At 53.2% G+C, this 13,596-nt stretch overlaps 2 protein-coding genes across 3 annotated transcripts in view; both read left to right on the forward strand.

The window, feature by feature from the left end:
* Window positions 1-3,446, forward strand: part of LIME1 (Lck interacting transmembrane adaptor 1) — a 5,797-nt gene extending 2,351 nt beyond the window's left edge. The window contains exons 2-6 of the mRNA XM_069072630.1: window positions 534-666; window positions 2,114-2,159; window positions 2,302-2,389; window positions 2,535-2,899; window positions 3,160-3,446. Of these exons, the coding sequence (XP_068928731.1) occupies window positions 557-666; window positions 2,114-2,159; window positions 2,302-2,389; window positions 2,535-2,899; window positions 3,160-3,444 (894 nt within the window). The 5' untranslated portion in view covers window positions 534-556 and the 3' untranslated portion in view covers window positions 3,445-3,446. The remainder of the gene's footprint in view (window positions 1-533; window positions 667-2,113; window positions 2,160-2,301; window positions 2,390-2,534; window positions 2,900-3,159) is intronic.
* A 1,807-nt stretch (window positions 3,447-5,253) lies between these two features.
* On the forward strand, window positions 5,254-12,287 carry SLC2A4RG (SLC2A4 regulator). Of its 2 annotated transcripts, none has more exons than XM_069072634.1 (8): window positions 5,254-5,808; window positions 6,945-7,102; window positions 9,098-9,207; window positions 9,439-9,626; window positions 9,730-9,829; window positions 10,005-10,258; window positions 10,345-10,469; window positions 11,964-12,287. In XM_069072634.1, exons 1-8 carry the CDS (start codon window positions 5,269-5,271, stop codon window positions 12,073-12,075), a joined length of 1,587 nt encoding a protein of 528 aa, XP_068928735.1. In that variant the 5' UTR covers window positions 5,254-5,268; the 3' UTR covers window positions 12,076-12,287. The 2 variants fall into 2 exon arrangements, with proteins under 2 accessions (XP_068928735.1, XP_068928736.1); XM_069072635.1 differs by having other exon boundaries at window positions 6,948-7,102.
* The last annotated feature ends 1,309 nt before the right edge of the window (window positions 12,288-13,596 follow it).

The following is a 13,596-nucleotide window of genomic DNA, read 5'->3' on the forward strand; positions in this document are numbered from 1 at the left end:
GAGCCATTCTCCTTATTCCTCTCCACCCCCCCATCCCCCACCCCAAAGGTTCGAGGAGCTTAGGTGAACCTTGGTGTGTAGCAGGAATCCTTGCCATGGGGAGAAGCCTTTAGGAGAAAGATGTACCCTTGACTCCCTTTGACATTGTGGGAATGCAGTCTCAGGAACACAGCTAGGCTAAACCCAAATAGAGTTTTCCTAGGCTGGGAGAACCTCCTGTAGCAACCTGATGGACAGAGACACTTGGACGTAAATGGAAGTCCTATGTAGATCAGTAAGGATGGCTTTTTAAGGCACCAGCTCAGGCACTGTTAGCTGCTCATCTACATCAGAGACCACAGGCAGTGGGGGAGGGGGGCCTGAGAAGCCTTCTGGTTTCCTGTTCGCTGAGTCAGAGCATCCCCTCCCTCAGCATCCCACCATCTGCTTTTGGAGGGGGTGGGGAATGGGTTGTATCCTTCAGAGATTCAAATTAGGATTTTCTAATTCCATCATAACTACACCATAGTTCCTGACCTGGCCCCTCTCCACAGGCCAGAGTACAACAGCTCCCTCCATGGCAGTGGTTCAGACTGCCCCCGATCCCCAACCCCCTCCAGTCCTTTGGGTCCTGAGCTGCCTGGCCTTGGTACTTATGCTTTGTGCCTTGTGCACCACCTGTCACAGGTATGTCTGTCCCTCTGTCACCTGTCACTCAAAATGACTGCCATCTCAGCAGGGATTCAGTTTAATACACACATAGGGCCTGTTGTAGGAGACAGGGAGGAGCCAATGAGGAAGCCCTTGGTGAGGTGAGACTTGAGGAAGCAATAGAATAAGGCGCTAAATGTGGGACACAATGTACGAAAGAAGATAAGAGTTTTGGTTGAAGAGATAGAGTCAAATGAGCTGAGGAAGCCTGCCCGCCAACCTTTCTCCAGGGACAGAGATGTGACCTGAGCTGGTCTTGAAGGATGGCTGTTGTTTCAGAGCAGGGAATGGGGAAGGAAAGTGTGGCGATATAGAGAAAAGAACAATGAACTTGAAATCAGAAGGCCAAATCATAGAGTTCAACACTATGGCCCTTTTGTCTAAGTCACTTCTCTCCCCCCAACCGCACTGGCCTCAGTTTCCTCATCCATTAAGAAGAGTTAGATTAAGTGATTTCTTGAGTCCCAGATCTAACATAACCATGATCCTATTCAGTTTTTTTCTTCTGTAAAATGAAGGGATTAAACTAGAGGATTGCTAAGTTTTTTTCCAGCTCTAAATACTGTGACCTCATGTCCTGCCTCACAGCCCATTGTGAGGCATGCACTTTCCAGATTTGCAAAGCACCCTAGATGCAGGAGTTGTGATATAACTCCACAGAACAAAATGGGAACGAGAGTGACAGAGAGGAGGAAGAGGAGGAGAAGGGAGGGGGGAGACAGAGAAAGAGAGAGAGCTAAAGGAAGTATAAAATGATATATATTCTGGGAAAGTAAGAAATGAAGCTAGGAAAGTGTCAGCCAAGTTAGAATGGTGAGGGCCTTGACAGGTCAAGGAATTTGGCCTTTATCCTGTGTGCAACCACCAGATGTTTAAGCCAGAGTTGTGTGGCAGGAAATATGCAGGATGAATTGAAGCAAGACAGAAAGTGGTGGTTCTAAAACTTTCCACATGACTCTAGGTAAGTAATTTCCCTTCTCTGTACCTGTTTCCTCCTCAGCAAAACAAGTGGGTTAGAAATTTCTAGATCTTAATATTTTAGAGGCAGTGGAATGAATGTTGGAGAGACCTGGGTTCAGATCCTGGATTTGATAGTCAACATCAACCTGGGCAAGTCACTTAATTACTCTAAGCCTTAGTTGCCTTATTTTTAAAATGGAAATGGTAATGCTTATTACACGTACATCACAGGATTGTGAAGAAAGTATTTTATACATTTTTATAATCATACAATACCATGACATCAATCAGGTATAATTTTCCCCTAGCCCCCTGCCCCTGATCTTTGTGACAGGTGGGAGTGGTGAAGTCTGTGGTAACTTTGGGTCTTGCCCACTGGTGAGTAAACCCCTTCCACTCAGGGCTTGAGACTCTCAGTAAAGACTAACCCCCTTTCCCTCCTCTTCCTCCTGTCCTCCTCCAGGAAGGGTAAAAGAAGGCAGCAGTCTGGGCTGAAGCTAGTGGATGTGGTGAGTGACTTTAGGTGGGGCAACACTAGTGTGACATACCTCTCCTCAACTTCCTTTACAATTGGCTTTGGGTTTTAGGAGTGTGGATTATGGTTGAAATTGGGGAAAATACTAATTAATTTTCTCCTCCCTCATCCCCTAGTCATTATTAAGACAGACCCAGCTTCGTTCACTTAGCAAGTCAGACTCCAAACTTCATGAACTCAACCGGGGCCCCAGGAACAGTAAAGGTGAGGGATTCTTTGTCCCTTTCAGTTCCAAGTTTTTTCCCCACCCTACTCCAAGACACCAGGTAGGTTTTTATCTTCTCCCCATTTCCTTCTCTCCACCCCAAGTCGAATTGTCTGTCTCCCAACTTGCTATCTTCTTCCCTAGCCCAGCGTCCTATCAGCATTGACCTCCTATATCCAAGGTGGCCAGGAGAGCTCAGGGCTGATGTTCGGATGACAACAGTGCCTCCTGTCTTTATTCACCGTGAGTTGCCCCAGCCCCCACTTGCTTCAGACTCCTTGGCCCTTGAGTCCACCTATTCCAATGTGAGGCTGGCAGCTGCCCCAAGAGCTCCCCCCACGACACAAAAGGGAGAGGAACAGCTGAGGATTTCAGAGAAGTTGACAATGGCAGAGTATGCCTGTATAAGGAAGAACAAGAAAGGGGATGAGGTGGGACCCAGTATGACAGGTCCCAGTGATTCAATCCCTGGAGAGAAAGGAGCCCTGCAACCCGGAAAAGCAGCCGAGGTAAAGTGGTCTGGAGGAATTGGAGAGTTCTGGGCTGGGGGAATATTGGCAGGGCTTTCCCTTGGGAAGAATAGGCATTGGGGGGCAGAGTGGTGGTGGGGTGTCAGGATAGCTCTAGAGTACCTCCCCTTTCTGTTCCCGATTTCTCCTTTTTTCTTTCCTGGTCCCCACTCCCCCTTCCCCAAACTTAGGTGTAGCCTGAAGAGGCCAGTATCCTCACTGGTTATCTGGGTCACTCTGGTTTCTGCATTTTTCCCCAGGTGGAGGTTCTGTACTCCAAAATCAGCAGGCTAGGCCGGAAACCCTTGGAGCCCACCTGGAACAGAGCTCTCTGTAACCAGCTGGTCAGAAATACTCAGGCCTCTCTAGTGGAGACTACAAATGAACAGAGCCAGAGTCCAGCCACAAGCCCCTCCTACAGGACTAGCAGTCCCACCTGGGGCAGGGACACAGGAAATGGGCCCACTGAGAATTTTTATGAGAGTATTAGTGAGATGGAGGGGGTTGGTGGGGCACGGACTCATAGGCCCTGTGAAGATTTATGAAAATGGGAAAAAAATAAAGGCAAAAGGAGTCCAGTTGTGTGTGTATGTATGTGTAATCCTGGGCTTGGGGTGGAGGGATAAGGAGAGAAGGCAGTCTGAGGCTGGAAACTTTTCAATCTGTTTCCCTCATCCCCTGCCCTGTTTATGTGCTCTTCTTTGAGCTTCTATTTCTCCCGGAGTGCTTTTTGGATGCAGACTCCTGTATCTGAATATTATGGAACTCAGAGAGAAGGTACAATCGGAGACAGAGGACACGGACTGCAGTGGCTGTTCAGAGGAGACAAGGGAGGGGGGGATGTTAGGGAAGGTGTGGAGAAAAGGTAAGACAAGATAGATAGAGCTGGGACATAGAGACAACATTTAGGAAATTCACGAGGGAACAGAATGGAACACAAGGAAAATGCAACGCTGGAATAAGAAGTTGGACAGCTAATGGACCACCCTTCCTGTGCTTGAATAGCTTTTGAAGCCGTGAGACGTTCCTCTGTCCTAGAGCTGCGGGGTTGGGGGCTGACTTCTAGCAGAATGCATCCTCTGGGGGTTAGTGAACTTTGGCTACTGGAAGAAAAGGGCTGAAGAGTTTAAGATTGCCGTCAGCTTGGCGGTCCATAGTCTGCCCAGCCCCCACAGTTACGTAACTCGTTGAAAATTAACCTGGATAGTGCGCAGTGCTGGCCCTAGTGAAAAGAGAAGACAGAGGTGATTCTGGCATGGAGAAGGTACTTCAATTCTGGACCACAGGGTCTTAAATCGTGAGAAACAGAAATGGGGAGGCAGGTGACCCATGTGTGCTCTACAAAGACCTTTTCATCTCTAGGGTGTCATGTGCCCTATCTTGCCCTGAGGTCTGCAAGGTCAGTTAGTAGAATAACACTTATGCTTTGGCGTTTTAAATCAGTGTACCGGCTTTCTCATTCCTCTTCAGGGATCTATATCACGAGGCAGTATTCAAACCAGGTCCCAACTTTCGGAGATTCATTCTCAGATTCTCAAGTTCAGAGGCAGCGCTGGAGGGGAACTAAGGGGAAGGAGGCCTTCGGGAAAGAACCGGGATGGCAGGGGCGTTCAGCACCACTCTCCCAAACAGCCCTGAGACTGTTTAAAAATCCTTTGGTGGAACAAACTCGCTCCGACGTCCCACCACCCAGGGCCAGGAGCCCGGCAACGTCGCTCCCAAACTGGCCATGTGGGTGCTGGTGATCTTGGAGAAAGCGCGGAGGGCGGGACGGGGCGGGGACTAAAGGCAACTGTGGCCTCTAGACGCACCTCTAACGCGGGCCTGGATGCCAGCCCGCGCCCGGGCTCTGAGCCAGGAGGGCCCGGGGGCACGGAGAGAAATCTTTTTCTTAAAGGTCTCGCAAGTCCCTTCATATAAAATGACTTGACACATTAAGATAATGGATTATGGATTAGGATAGTATACCCGACGCACCAAGCGACCCCCGTGTACGTGTGTGGGGCGGGCAGGGGGTAGTCGAACGTCTGTCCTCTCAACCTCCTCAGCCAGGAATTCGCGCTCCTACAGCCCTTACTATTCTCCTTCTATTTAGGATCCCACATTGACTCGGACTAAGGACTCCCGCCCTTCCCGCTCGCTCCCTCCCTAGCCTAGCTCCACCCTACAGAATACCGGCCGGGAGCCGGACTCTCGCCTGTGGAGTGTAGCCGGAGGCGGGAGCGCGGAGAGAGGGCGGGGTGGGGAAGGAGCGAGTGCAGCGCAACACTCCGTTCTCTTCCCCTCCCCCCCAACACCCGGGCCAATGAGACAGTAAGCCGGCTTCGGGCCACGTTCCATCTCGGAATGTTGATACAGAGCGCTGACCAATGGGAGCGCGCGGCAGGGGGAGGGGAGGTGGGTTGCACGCGCAGCTAGGGAGAGCTAGAGAGCGGGCGCGCGAGGGGGGCGTGGTCCCCCTTGTTGCAGACCCGGGAGCGCGGCGAAGCGAGCAACCCGGCCCGATTCCAGGGCTAGGGGCTTCGCCGGCCTACCGGCCGGGAGGGAAGCAGGGGAGTGGGGTGCACAGTGCGGTAAGGCCGTGGCTAGCCACCCCCTCCCCTGGCACAGCGGCCCGGAGCCGGCTCGGGGCCCCCTCCATGGAGTCCCAGCGGGCTGTGGCGGCTGGTAGTCGGATCTGCTCCCCGCCCCCGGGACTGACGGCTGCGGCCGCGCTTGGCTGCCCGGACTGTCCCCTGGCTCGCGGGATGTGCTGCGGTGTCCTTCCGCCTTGCAAATCTGGCCCCACCGCGGCCCCCGGCCCCGGCCCTGCGGGTAACGCCGTCTACACGGTGCTGGTGGATGAGTCTCTGCTGAGGCGGAAAGCGGGGTCGGCCCCGGCCCCCGGGAGGCCCGGACAGCTGCAGCAGGTAACTGGGCGGGGGGTCGGCGGGCGGGGCGGGGCCGGGGGCCGGGGTGGGGCGCGGGACAGTTCTGGGCCGAGGCTAGCCCTGGCTTCTGGACGTAGATGGGGTACTGACGGGGTCAGCGCTGGGTGGGGGACGGGGATCGGAGCGGGGGCTCCTCCCGAGAAACTTTCTCTTGCTGCAAAGATGGCGTCGCAGCTGGAGGCGGCTGCAGAAAGTTTGGGCTTCAGGGGGAGGGAGAGAGGGGCGGGGGGCGGGGTGTCGCGGGGGGGAGGGGGGGGGGAGGGGAAGGGACGCTCCCCCACCCCTTCTCCTCCCGCCCCGGCCCGGGCCGTCCTGTCAGTCACACCTCGGGCGCCGGGTGGAAGGCGGGGCAGGCCCGAGCTGCGCGGGCTCGGGCCCGAGGAGCTGGGGGAGGCGGTGTCGCAGCTAGACTTCCCGCCGGCCGGGCTGGGAGGGGGCGGGGCCGGCGTCCGGGAGGCGGGGGGGGGGGGGGGAGGAGCACGGGGGGGGGAGGGCACATGGGGGTGGGCCCCGGGGGAAGGCCCGAGGCGCTCACTGGGGCGGGGAGGGGGAGCTCAAACTTATGGGCCCTGGCACCCCGTCTTTGCTACCATGGTGCCAACCAGAGGGAGGAAGATTCACTTCGGAGGTGTTCCCTGGGCCCCGGTCTGCAGCCCCAGGAAATCTGTGGGAGCCGCGGGAATGGGGTGTAAAAAAAAGTGTGTGGGGGGGTTATGTGCGAAAGTTTGGGAGGGGGTGTGAGTATGTTGGGATGTGGGCGCGCGTGTTGGAGGGGTGTGTGTGTGTGTGTGTGTGTGTGTGTGTGTGTGTGTGTGTGAGTGTGAGTGTGTGTGTGAGTGAGATGAACTGCGCTGCCCTGGGGACTCTGAAGAAACCCAAGGAGGGAAAATGAGAATCACTCTCACATGGACCATGAAAAAGGGGGAAAAGAGAACATGATTCCTTTGGCAGGAAGGATCTCCTGCTTTCTTTGCTTCGTTATGGATCCCCGGAATTTGGAGGGCTCTTTTCTGGGGCAGGACAGAGGACTTTAAACTTGGGGAGAACTGGGGGCCATTAGGGAGGGGGTGATGTGATGCCATTGCCTCTACTAAGCCAGGCCTGTGTTCTGTCAGCAGGGGGCTATCCACTGCAGTGGCCAAGTGGGGCCAGAGGAATTGCTGCCTGGGCAGAAAGCCGAGGATCCATGGGGCCTAGGGAGCTGGGATGAGGCTGGAGACTGGGACCAGAGTGGGCTGCTGCAATCTGCATACATCCCTGTCCCCAGGCAGAGGTGAGAAGCTGTCAAGGGGTGGGTGGATGACCTCTGACTCCCATGTTCTCTGTAACAAGGTCTGACTATTTCCACTTTTCCCAGACATGAAAAGTTGTTGAGTACACACTGTGTCATTCTAGGGAAAGGGGTGTTTGGTGGGACATTGACAGTCTATGCTGGAATAGACAGTTACAGTATTTGAAGGTGTGAGGTATGGCACATCCTCCAAAGGGAGGCAGAAAGGGAAAGTGGTAGCTAGACTGGGATTCAGCTCTTGGGTTCCAGGACTGTGGGTAGCCTGTCACTTTCTGGATCCAAGCCTTTGGGTATAGAATGATGAGGAGGAAACACTGAGCTATATAGGTAGCTATCGGGAGAGAAGTGGTATCTGCAGCTGCCTCCAGCTTCCAGTGATTGGGAGAGGAGTGGTATCTTATACCCTTCCTGGAACTCCTGGCTTAATTGGGTGAGGTCTAACTAGCTCATAACTAGGGGCATTTCGGGGATGGAGTAGGTAGGCTGGGTAACTGAGCAGAAGTGGGCTGAACAGGGAGGGTACTGAAGAGTCCAGTGGAGAATTTTCTCAGGATAGCTTCTTAATTTGGCTCCTTTCCCAAGGTCTGAGGCTTCAGCCCTTTTCTGTGCCCAGTGGGTCACTGAGTTGGGTGCTAAGGAGACAGGAACTCTGTTGGTTTAGTAAACAGCCAGGCTTTGGCCTGAGTTCAGAGGTTGCCCTAAAGCAGAGTTCTTAACTTGGAGTCCATGAACTTAAAAAAAAAGGTTTTAGTAATTTTATTTCATTATGATTGATTTCCTTTGTCATGCTATGTATTTTCTGCATTTAAAACATTTTGAGAAAGGGTGCATAGATTTCACCAGACTGCCAAAGCAGTCACTGACACACACAAAAAGATTAAGAAACTCTTTCCCTAATGCTTTTCTCTGGGTCCTGGGGAAATCGGGGAGGGATTTGACAGTTCCCTGCCCGAAGAAGGATAGAAATCCCAGGACAAAGAATTCCTCATTTCCACTACTATACTTAACCCTGTAAGTACTGTTCTCCATTCTGGGGGAGATGGATAAGGAGAATTGCCTGGTGGGTTGTGGGGGTCACCTTCTTATTGGGTTGAATGGGGGTAGAGGAAAAATGAGGCTCTATTTTGGCATGTGGACTCTGGTTAAATTCTATAGGGGTGGTTATAAGCCCCCCCCCCCAATCAGTTTTCCCCCAAGAGGCTGGGGCTGTAGACAGTCATTCCCACCCCTTACTCCCCCCTTCCCTTTAGGCTGTTTGTTCTCAGTCTCATTATTGCATAACTCTGGTTAATGTGTGATTCCTTGAGTTCCCTTCAGTTCAAAGGAGTCCTCCCTCCAAGTAGGGAGGCAGGATGGGGGGGGAAGACTAGGCTCACAGAAAGCGGGGCTCTAACTGTATTCTGAATGGCTTCACCTCCTCTTTGGGGCCCAGTGCTCCTCTCTGTGGAATGAGCAAATTCAGAAATGGATCTGGGTCTGTCTTGCAACTGTGAGCTTAAGAAATCAGCCCCCGGGAGATAACAGAAATCAGATTCCTGCCATCCCAAAAATATCCTTTACAGGGAGGAGCCTTTAGAGGGGTGACTGAACCACCCTTGTCTCTCAAAACATGATTGTAATGAAGCAGCCACAAGGATGGTAGGCGGGTGTAGAGCCCAGTTCGTTTCTAAATCATGGGATGGCCATATGCATGAATGCGTGTGTGTTCACACGTGTCAGGATGTGCACGTGTTCACCAGGCCATGGCTGGGAGAGGGGAAGGTGAGGGGCAGCCCCTCCCGAAATTGCTCCTTATTTATCTGCCTTATCCTTCCCTCAAGCCCCGCCTAGGCCTGGGCAGACTTCCCAGCCTGGCCCTGACCCAGATGGTGTGGGCAGACACTGGCCTCTTGGCCCCGCCTCTCCCTGGTGACTGCCCCCTTCTTCCAGAGTCCCAGGCAATGGAAGTAACAGATCCTTCCCCCCTATAATTTGCAGATGCCCCCTAGGAAAGGCTGGGCTGGATGAAGTCATGGCTGCTGCAGTCCTTACCAGCTTGTCTACTAGTCCTCTGATTTTGGGTCCCCCCTCTGTACCCTTCAGCCCAGGTAATGACTAGACAGGGTGGTGGTGGTGGTGGTGGTGGGATGAGAGGGGGTGGTGAAGATATTAAAGAAGTTCAAATATAGGCCAGGGTCCCAGCAAGGAGATACCATTCTAGCCCCACCAGTCTATTCTGGGAGTGATATTCTTTGAGGGGTGGGCACTGCTCTATCTTTGGGTCCCCATCTGATCCTGGGACACAAAATGTTCCTTTCTCTCTCCATTCTCTCTGGCAGAGTCTTGTTGTGATCCTTGGAAGGAGTCCTCAGCTGGACCATCTGGCAGCTACAGCAGCAGCAACAACAGTGGGGACTGGGGCTGGGACCCCCCTAGTGACCAGTCTTCTCCATCTACACCCTCACCACCACTGCCCCCTGAGGCTGCCCATTTTCTGTTTGGGGATCCCACACCCCGGAAGAGGAAGGTGAGCAGGCCTAGAGGAGTGGTGGGGGAGGTGAGAGAGGAGAGAAGAGATGGGATGGGATGAGGAAGGAGTCCCTTAGATCTGACAATATTTCTCCTCCCAGAATTCCGTGAAAGTGATGTTCAAATGTCTGTGGAAGAGCTGTGGGAAAGTGCTGAGCACGTCATCTGGAATACAGAAGCACATCCGAACAGTGCACCTGGGGGGTGGTCAGGGGAGGGGGGGGGGGGGGCGTGCTGGTGTGGCCTGTGGGGGCAGGACATTCTAATGCTCAAACATGGCACACATCCCAGGCCAGCATGCCTTGTCTCTGTCTTCCTGTTTCCAGAGGGCCTGGTCTGGGCATTCCAGGCTGACCTCTGACTCTGACCCCACTCAGGCGTCGGGCAGAGCCAGATCAAAGTGATGGTGAAGAGGATTTCTACTACACTGAGCTGGATATCAATGTGGATTCATTAACTGATGGCCTGTCTAGCCTGACCCCCATGTCACCCACTTCCTCAGTGCCCCCAGCCTTCCCCAGCTTGGATCTGCCAATCTCAGCTCCATCTGAGACCACAGCCATGCCCACCATTCTGAGCTCTGTGGTTCCCACCACCTTGTGCCATGTCCATACCGACCATGCTTACCAGGTACACTGAACAAGTACTTAAGTTGTGGGTCTTCTCCCACCTTCTTTGGAAAGGGTGGTGGAAGATAAGGCTATCTTTTTTTCCAGGGCTGTCTGACTCCGGTCCATCCAGTTGGGATATCGGATAAGAGGCCACAACTTCCCCAACCCACAGTCATCAAGCCCCCCGTACCAGCCATACCCTCTGGCCTCAAACCCACCCCAGGCATAAGGTGAGTGTTGGCTGGATCAGCAGAAGGCTTGGCATGGGAAGGGGGGAGGAGACCCTCCCTTAGCCTCCAGCTGTAGCTCCTCACAGGAACACAGAGTTACTGCTGGAGCCCATCTGCTGCAAACCCCATCTCTTGCCTCCTCCCCTTCATTTACACACAAGGAAGAGGGTCAGAGATGTTAGAAGGTTCACCAAGATTACAGAGCTAGTAGGTAGCAAGGTTGGGATTTGAATCCAGCTCTGTTGTGCTATGTTAAATTTAGTGTCCTGAGCAATAGATTCAGTAAATATTTACTGATAGCTGCCGTGTGCTTAGGCCTTGCCTGGGATATGGGAGCCAGGGAGAGCAGATAATGGCAGCAGCCTTTGGGGAGCCCATGTTCTGTTTTGTGTAAGATGCTTCATGAACATGGAACAAATTAGGGAAGAGTGAAGAGCTAAGTTAAAAACTGAACTATTTGGTATAAATAGTTTTAAAAGTTAATCTCTGGTGAATAGAGCACTGGCCCTGGAATCAGGAGGACTTGAGTTCAAATCCGACCTCAGACACTTAACACTTACTAGCCATATGACCTTGGGCAAGTCATTTAACCCCAATTGCTCAGCTCTACCCCCCTCCAAAAAGCCAAAAAAAAAAAGTTAATCTCTGAGGACTAGGAATCAAGGAATGATATTTACCTTAATTTCTGGAACAGCAGCTAACATTTATATAATGCCTTAAAGTTGCAAAGTATTTTATATAATTTATGTGATCATCACAGGAACCCTTTGAGATAGGTGCTATTACTATTTTCATTTAATGTGAAACTGATACCGAGAGAAGTTACTGGACTTGCCCAGCATTAAACAGCTTGTAAATAATCTTAGGCAGGATTTGAATTTGGGTCTTCCTAATTCCAAGGCTAGCCACTGTCCCAGGCTGCCTCCCTTCTATAATAGTACTTTAAGTTCAAAGCAGTGTCACAGAAATTCTGAGCTGAGTAGTTTAAGTACTATCACCATTTTACAGATGAGGAAATCAAGGCTATGAGAAATAAAAGTAATTTGCCTCTGATCACGTACTAAATAGGTGTCAGACAGGATTTGAATTCAGGTCCTCTGGACTTGGAGGAGATGAGGTAGGAACTAGGCCCTGCAGGATTAGTAGGGTAGAAGAAGTGTATCTACCAATCTTGATGAATAAAGTAGATACACAGTGAGGTTGGAGGCCAAGTTAACAGTTTAAGGAGGAAGGAGAAATAAATTTGGAGGCATTGCTGCCTCTGAATTGGCACCTACATAGTCCTGTGGAGCTCACTGTGGGGGGAACGTGTGGATAGATTCAGGGCCCTCCCCTTAGGGTCTTCACATATATAATTCAACTGAAGATGGGCCCAGAGGAGAGGCCAGGACTGTTGATACCATTGTGTATCGAGGGAAGCCTGTCTCCTCCTAGGACCAAGCTTCAGAGAAACGTTGGGTTTGGGAGCCTCATCTTGCCCCCATCCTTCCCCAGGAAGCCTCGGGGTGAAGCCAAGAAGTGCCGGAAGGTGTATGGGATGGAGAACCGGGACATGTGGTGCACGGCCTGTCGCTGGAAGAAGGCCTGTCAGCGGTTCCTTGATTGAAGCCCAGCTTATTCCAGCCCTAACCCCAGCCCCATTTCTTGCACAGTTTGCACTGCAGGTGCCTTGAAATCCCCGCCCTGTCTGGGAGGCTGTTCTCTTCTCTCATGACTTGGGGGCCAGCTCTTCTCCCCAGCCCCTATGGGGTCTCCAGAAGGCCCCTGCTCCAGCTGAGGATAGGTGGCACATCCTGAACTTGCCCTCCCTCCCCCCCCCCCACCGTCCATCACCTCGTTAAGGGAGGGAGAAGGATGTTCTCTTACCCCTCACCTCCTCCCACCAAAGGGCAGGTGGTTTGGAGGTGGTGCCCCGAGAGGATTCCTTCTCCCTCCCTTACCCCCCTCCCCAGCCGCGTTTGCACGCGTGGGCAGGGACATCTGTGACAACTCAAAAGTGCCTGAGGAAACCAGCAGTTTGCACTAAAACGCTGAGGGTCGCGCCCGGCCCCCTCCCCGATCCTTTCTTTGGACTGCACATGCAGCGGGAGGCCGAAGCTGTGGACTCCGGCTAGAGGAGCCTGACTCATTGCCCTGCCTGCTTGTGGCCCCGATCTCCCTTCTGCTTTAGGGGCAGGAGGGGCTTCCCTTTGCCTCCGTGTACGTGTGTGTCGTGTGTCCTGTGTCTGGTCTGTGTAGTGTGTCAGATTCGTTGGTGCCTGTCCCTTCGGAGGGGAGTTTCTGGGTCTCCAGAAGCTGGACTTCGCAAAAGTAGAGTGGGTGTGGGCGTAGGCGAGGAAGACGAATCAGTTTTTAAAGATTTCACACCTTCGAGCGAGGCGGTGTGAGGAGGCGGGGGTCTGGCCCCGCCTCTGCTCCTGGGGCCCCGCCTCCTCCCTTGCCCCTCCCCCAGGACCCGAGACCAGGGAGGGACTGCACAGCTGCATCACGCCCCCGGCCCCAGGGGTTCCAGCTGTGCTCTCCGCCCCCGGGTGGAGCCTCCGGCGCCTGCTCCCGTCCTGGGGAGGGACTATTCGGGGCGGCCCAAGCTGGCTGGAGGCCCCGAGTGTCCAGTCCCCGCCTCCACGAGAGGGACGGTGTCCATTGCACTTTGAAGGGGAGCTTGGAGAGGGCTCCGGTCTCAGTCGGGGCATCTCTCCCGTGCTCCCTCCTCACTGCCTGCCCCCTCGGTGCCGCCCCTTCAGGGGTTCTCGGCCTGGGACCTAGGATCGGGAATCACATTCCAAACTTTCCTTTCTTTGCAAACCGGTTTTCTTGAAACTTTCTCCTGCTAAACTAACGACGTTAGGTCTTCACTGAGAGTTTGAAGGGAAGGAAAATTGCACTGTCCGTGGGGTCCCCTCTGGCTCGGGTTCTTGGCTGGGCTGGCGGGGGTGCGGTCGTGCGGACACTGTACCGTGTGGGAGAAGCTCAGGTCTCTCGCTTTTGGCCCTCTTGGACACAGCTGTATCAGGGCGAGAAAAGAAAGTAAAGTGTTTTCAGTGTTTTTTTTTTTTTTTGCATTAATTGTCTGGTTTTCGGTTTATTTGCACAAAAATAGGAGAGGGGCAGGGGCTTAAGTATATGG

This window comes from Petaurus breviceps, unplaced genomic scaffold (assembly GCF_028583685.1).
Source record: "Petaurus breviceps papuanus isolate PSGF00001 unplaced genomic scaffold, PetGlider_PUasm1.0 90847, whole genome shotgun sequence".
NCBI lineage: Eukaryota > Metazoa > Chordata > Mammalia > Diprotodontia > Petauridae > Petaurus > Petaurus breviceps.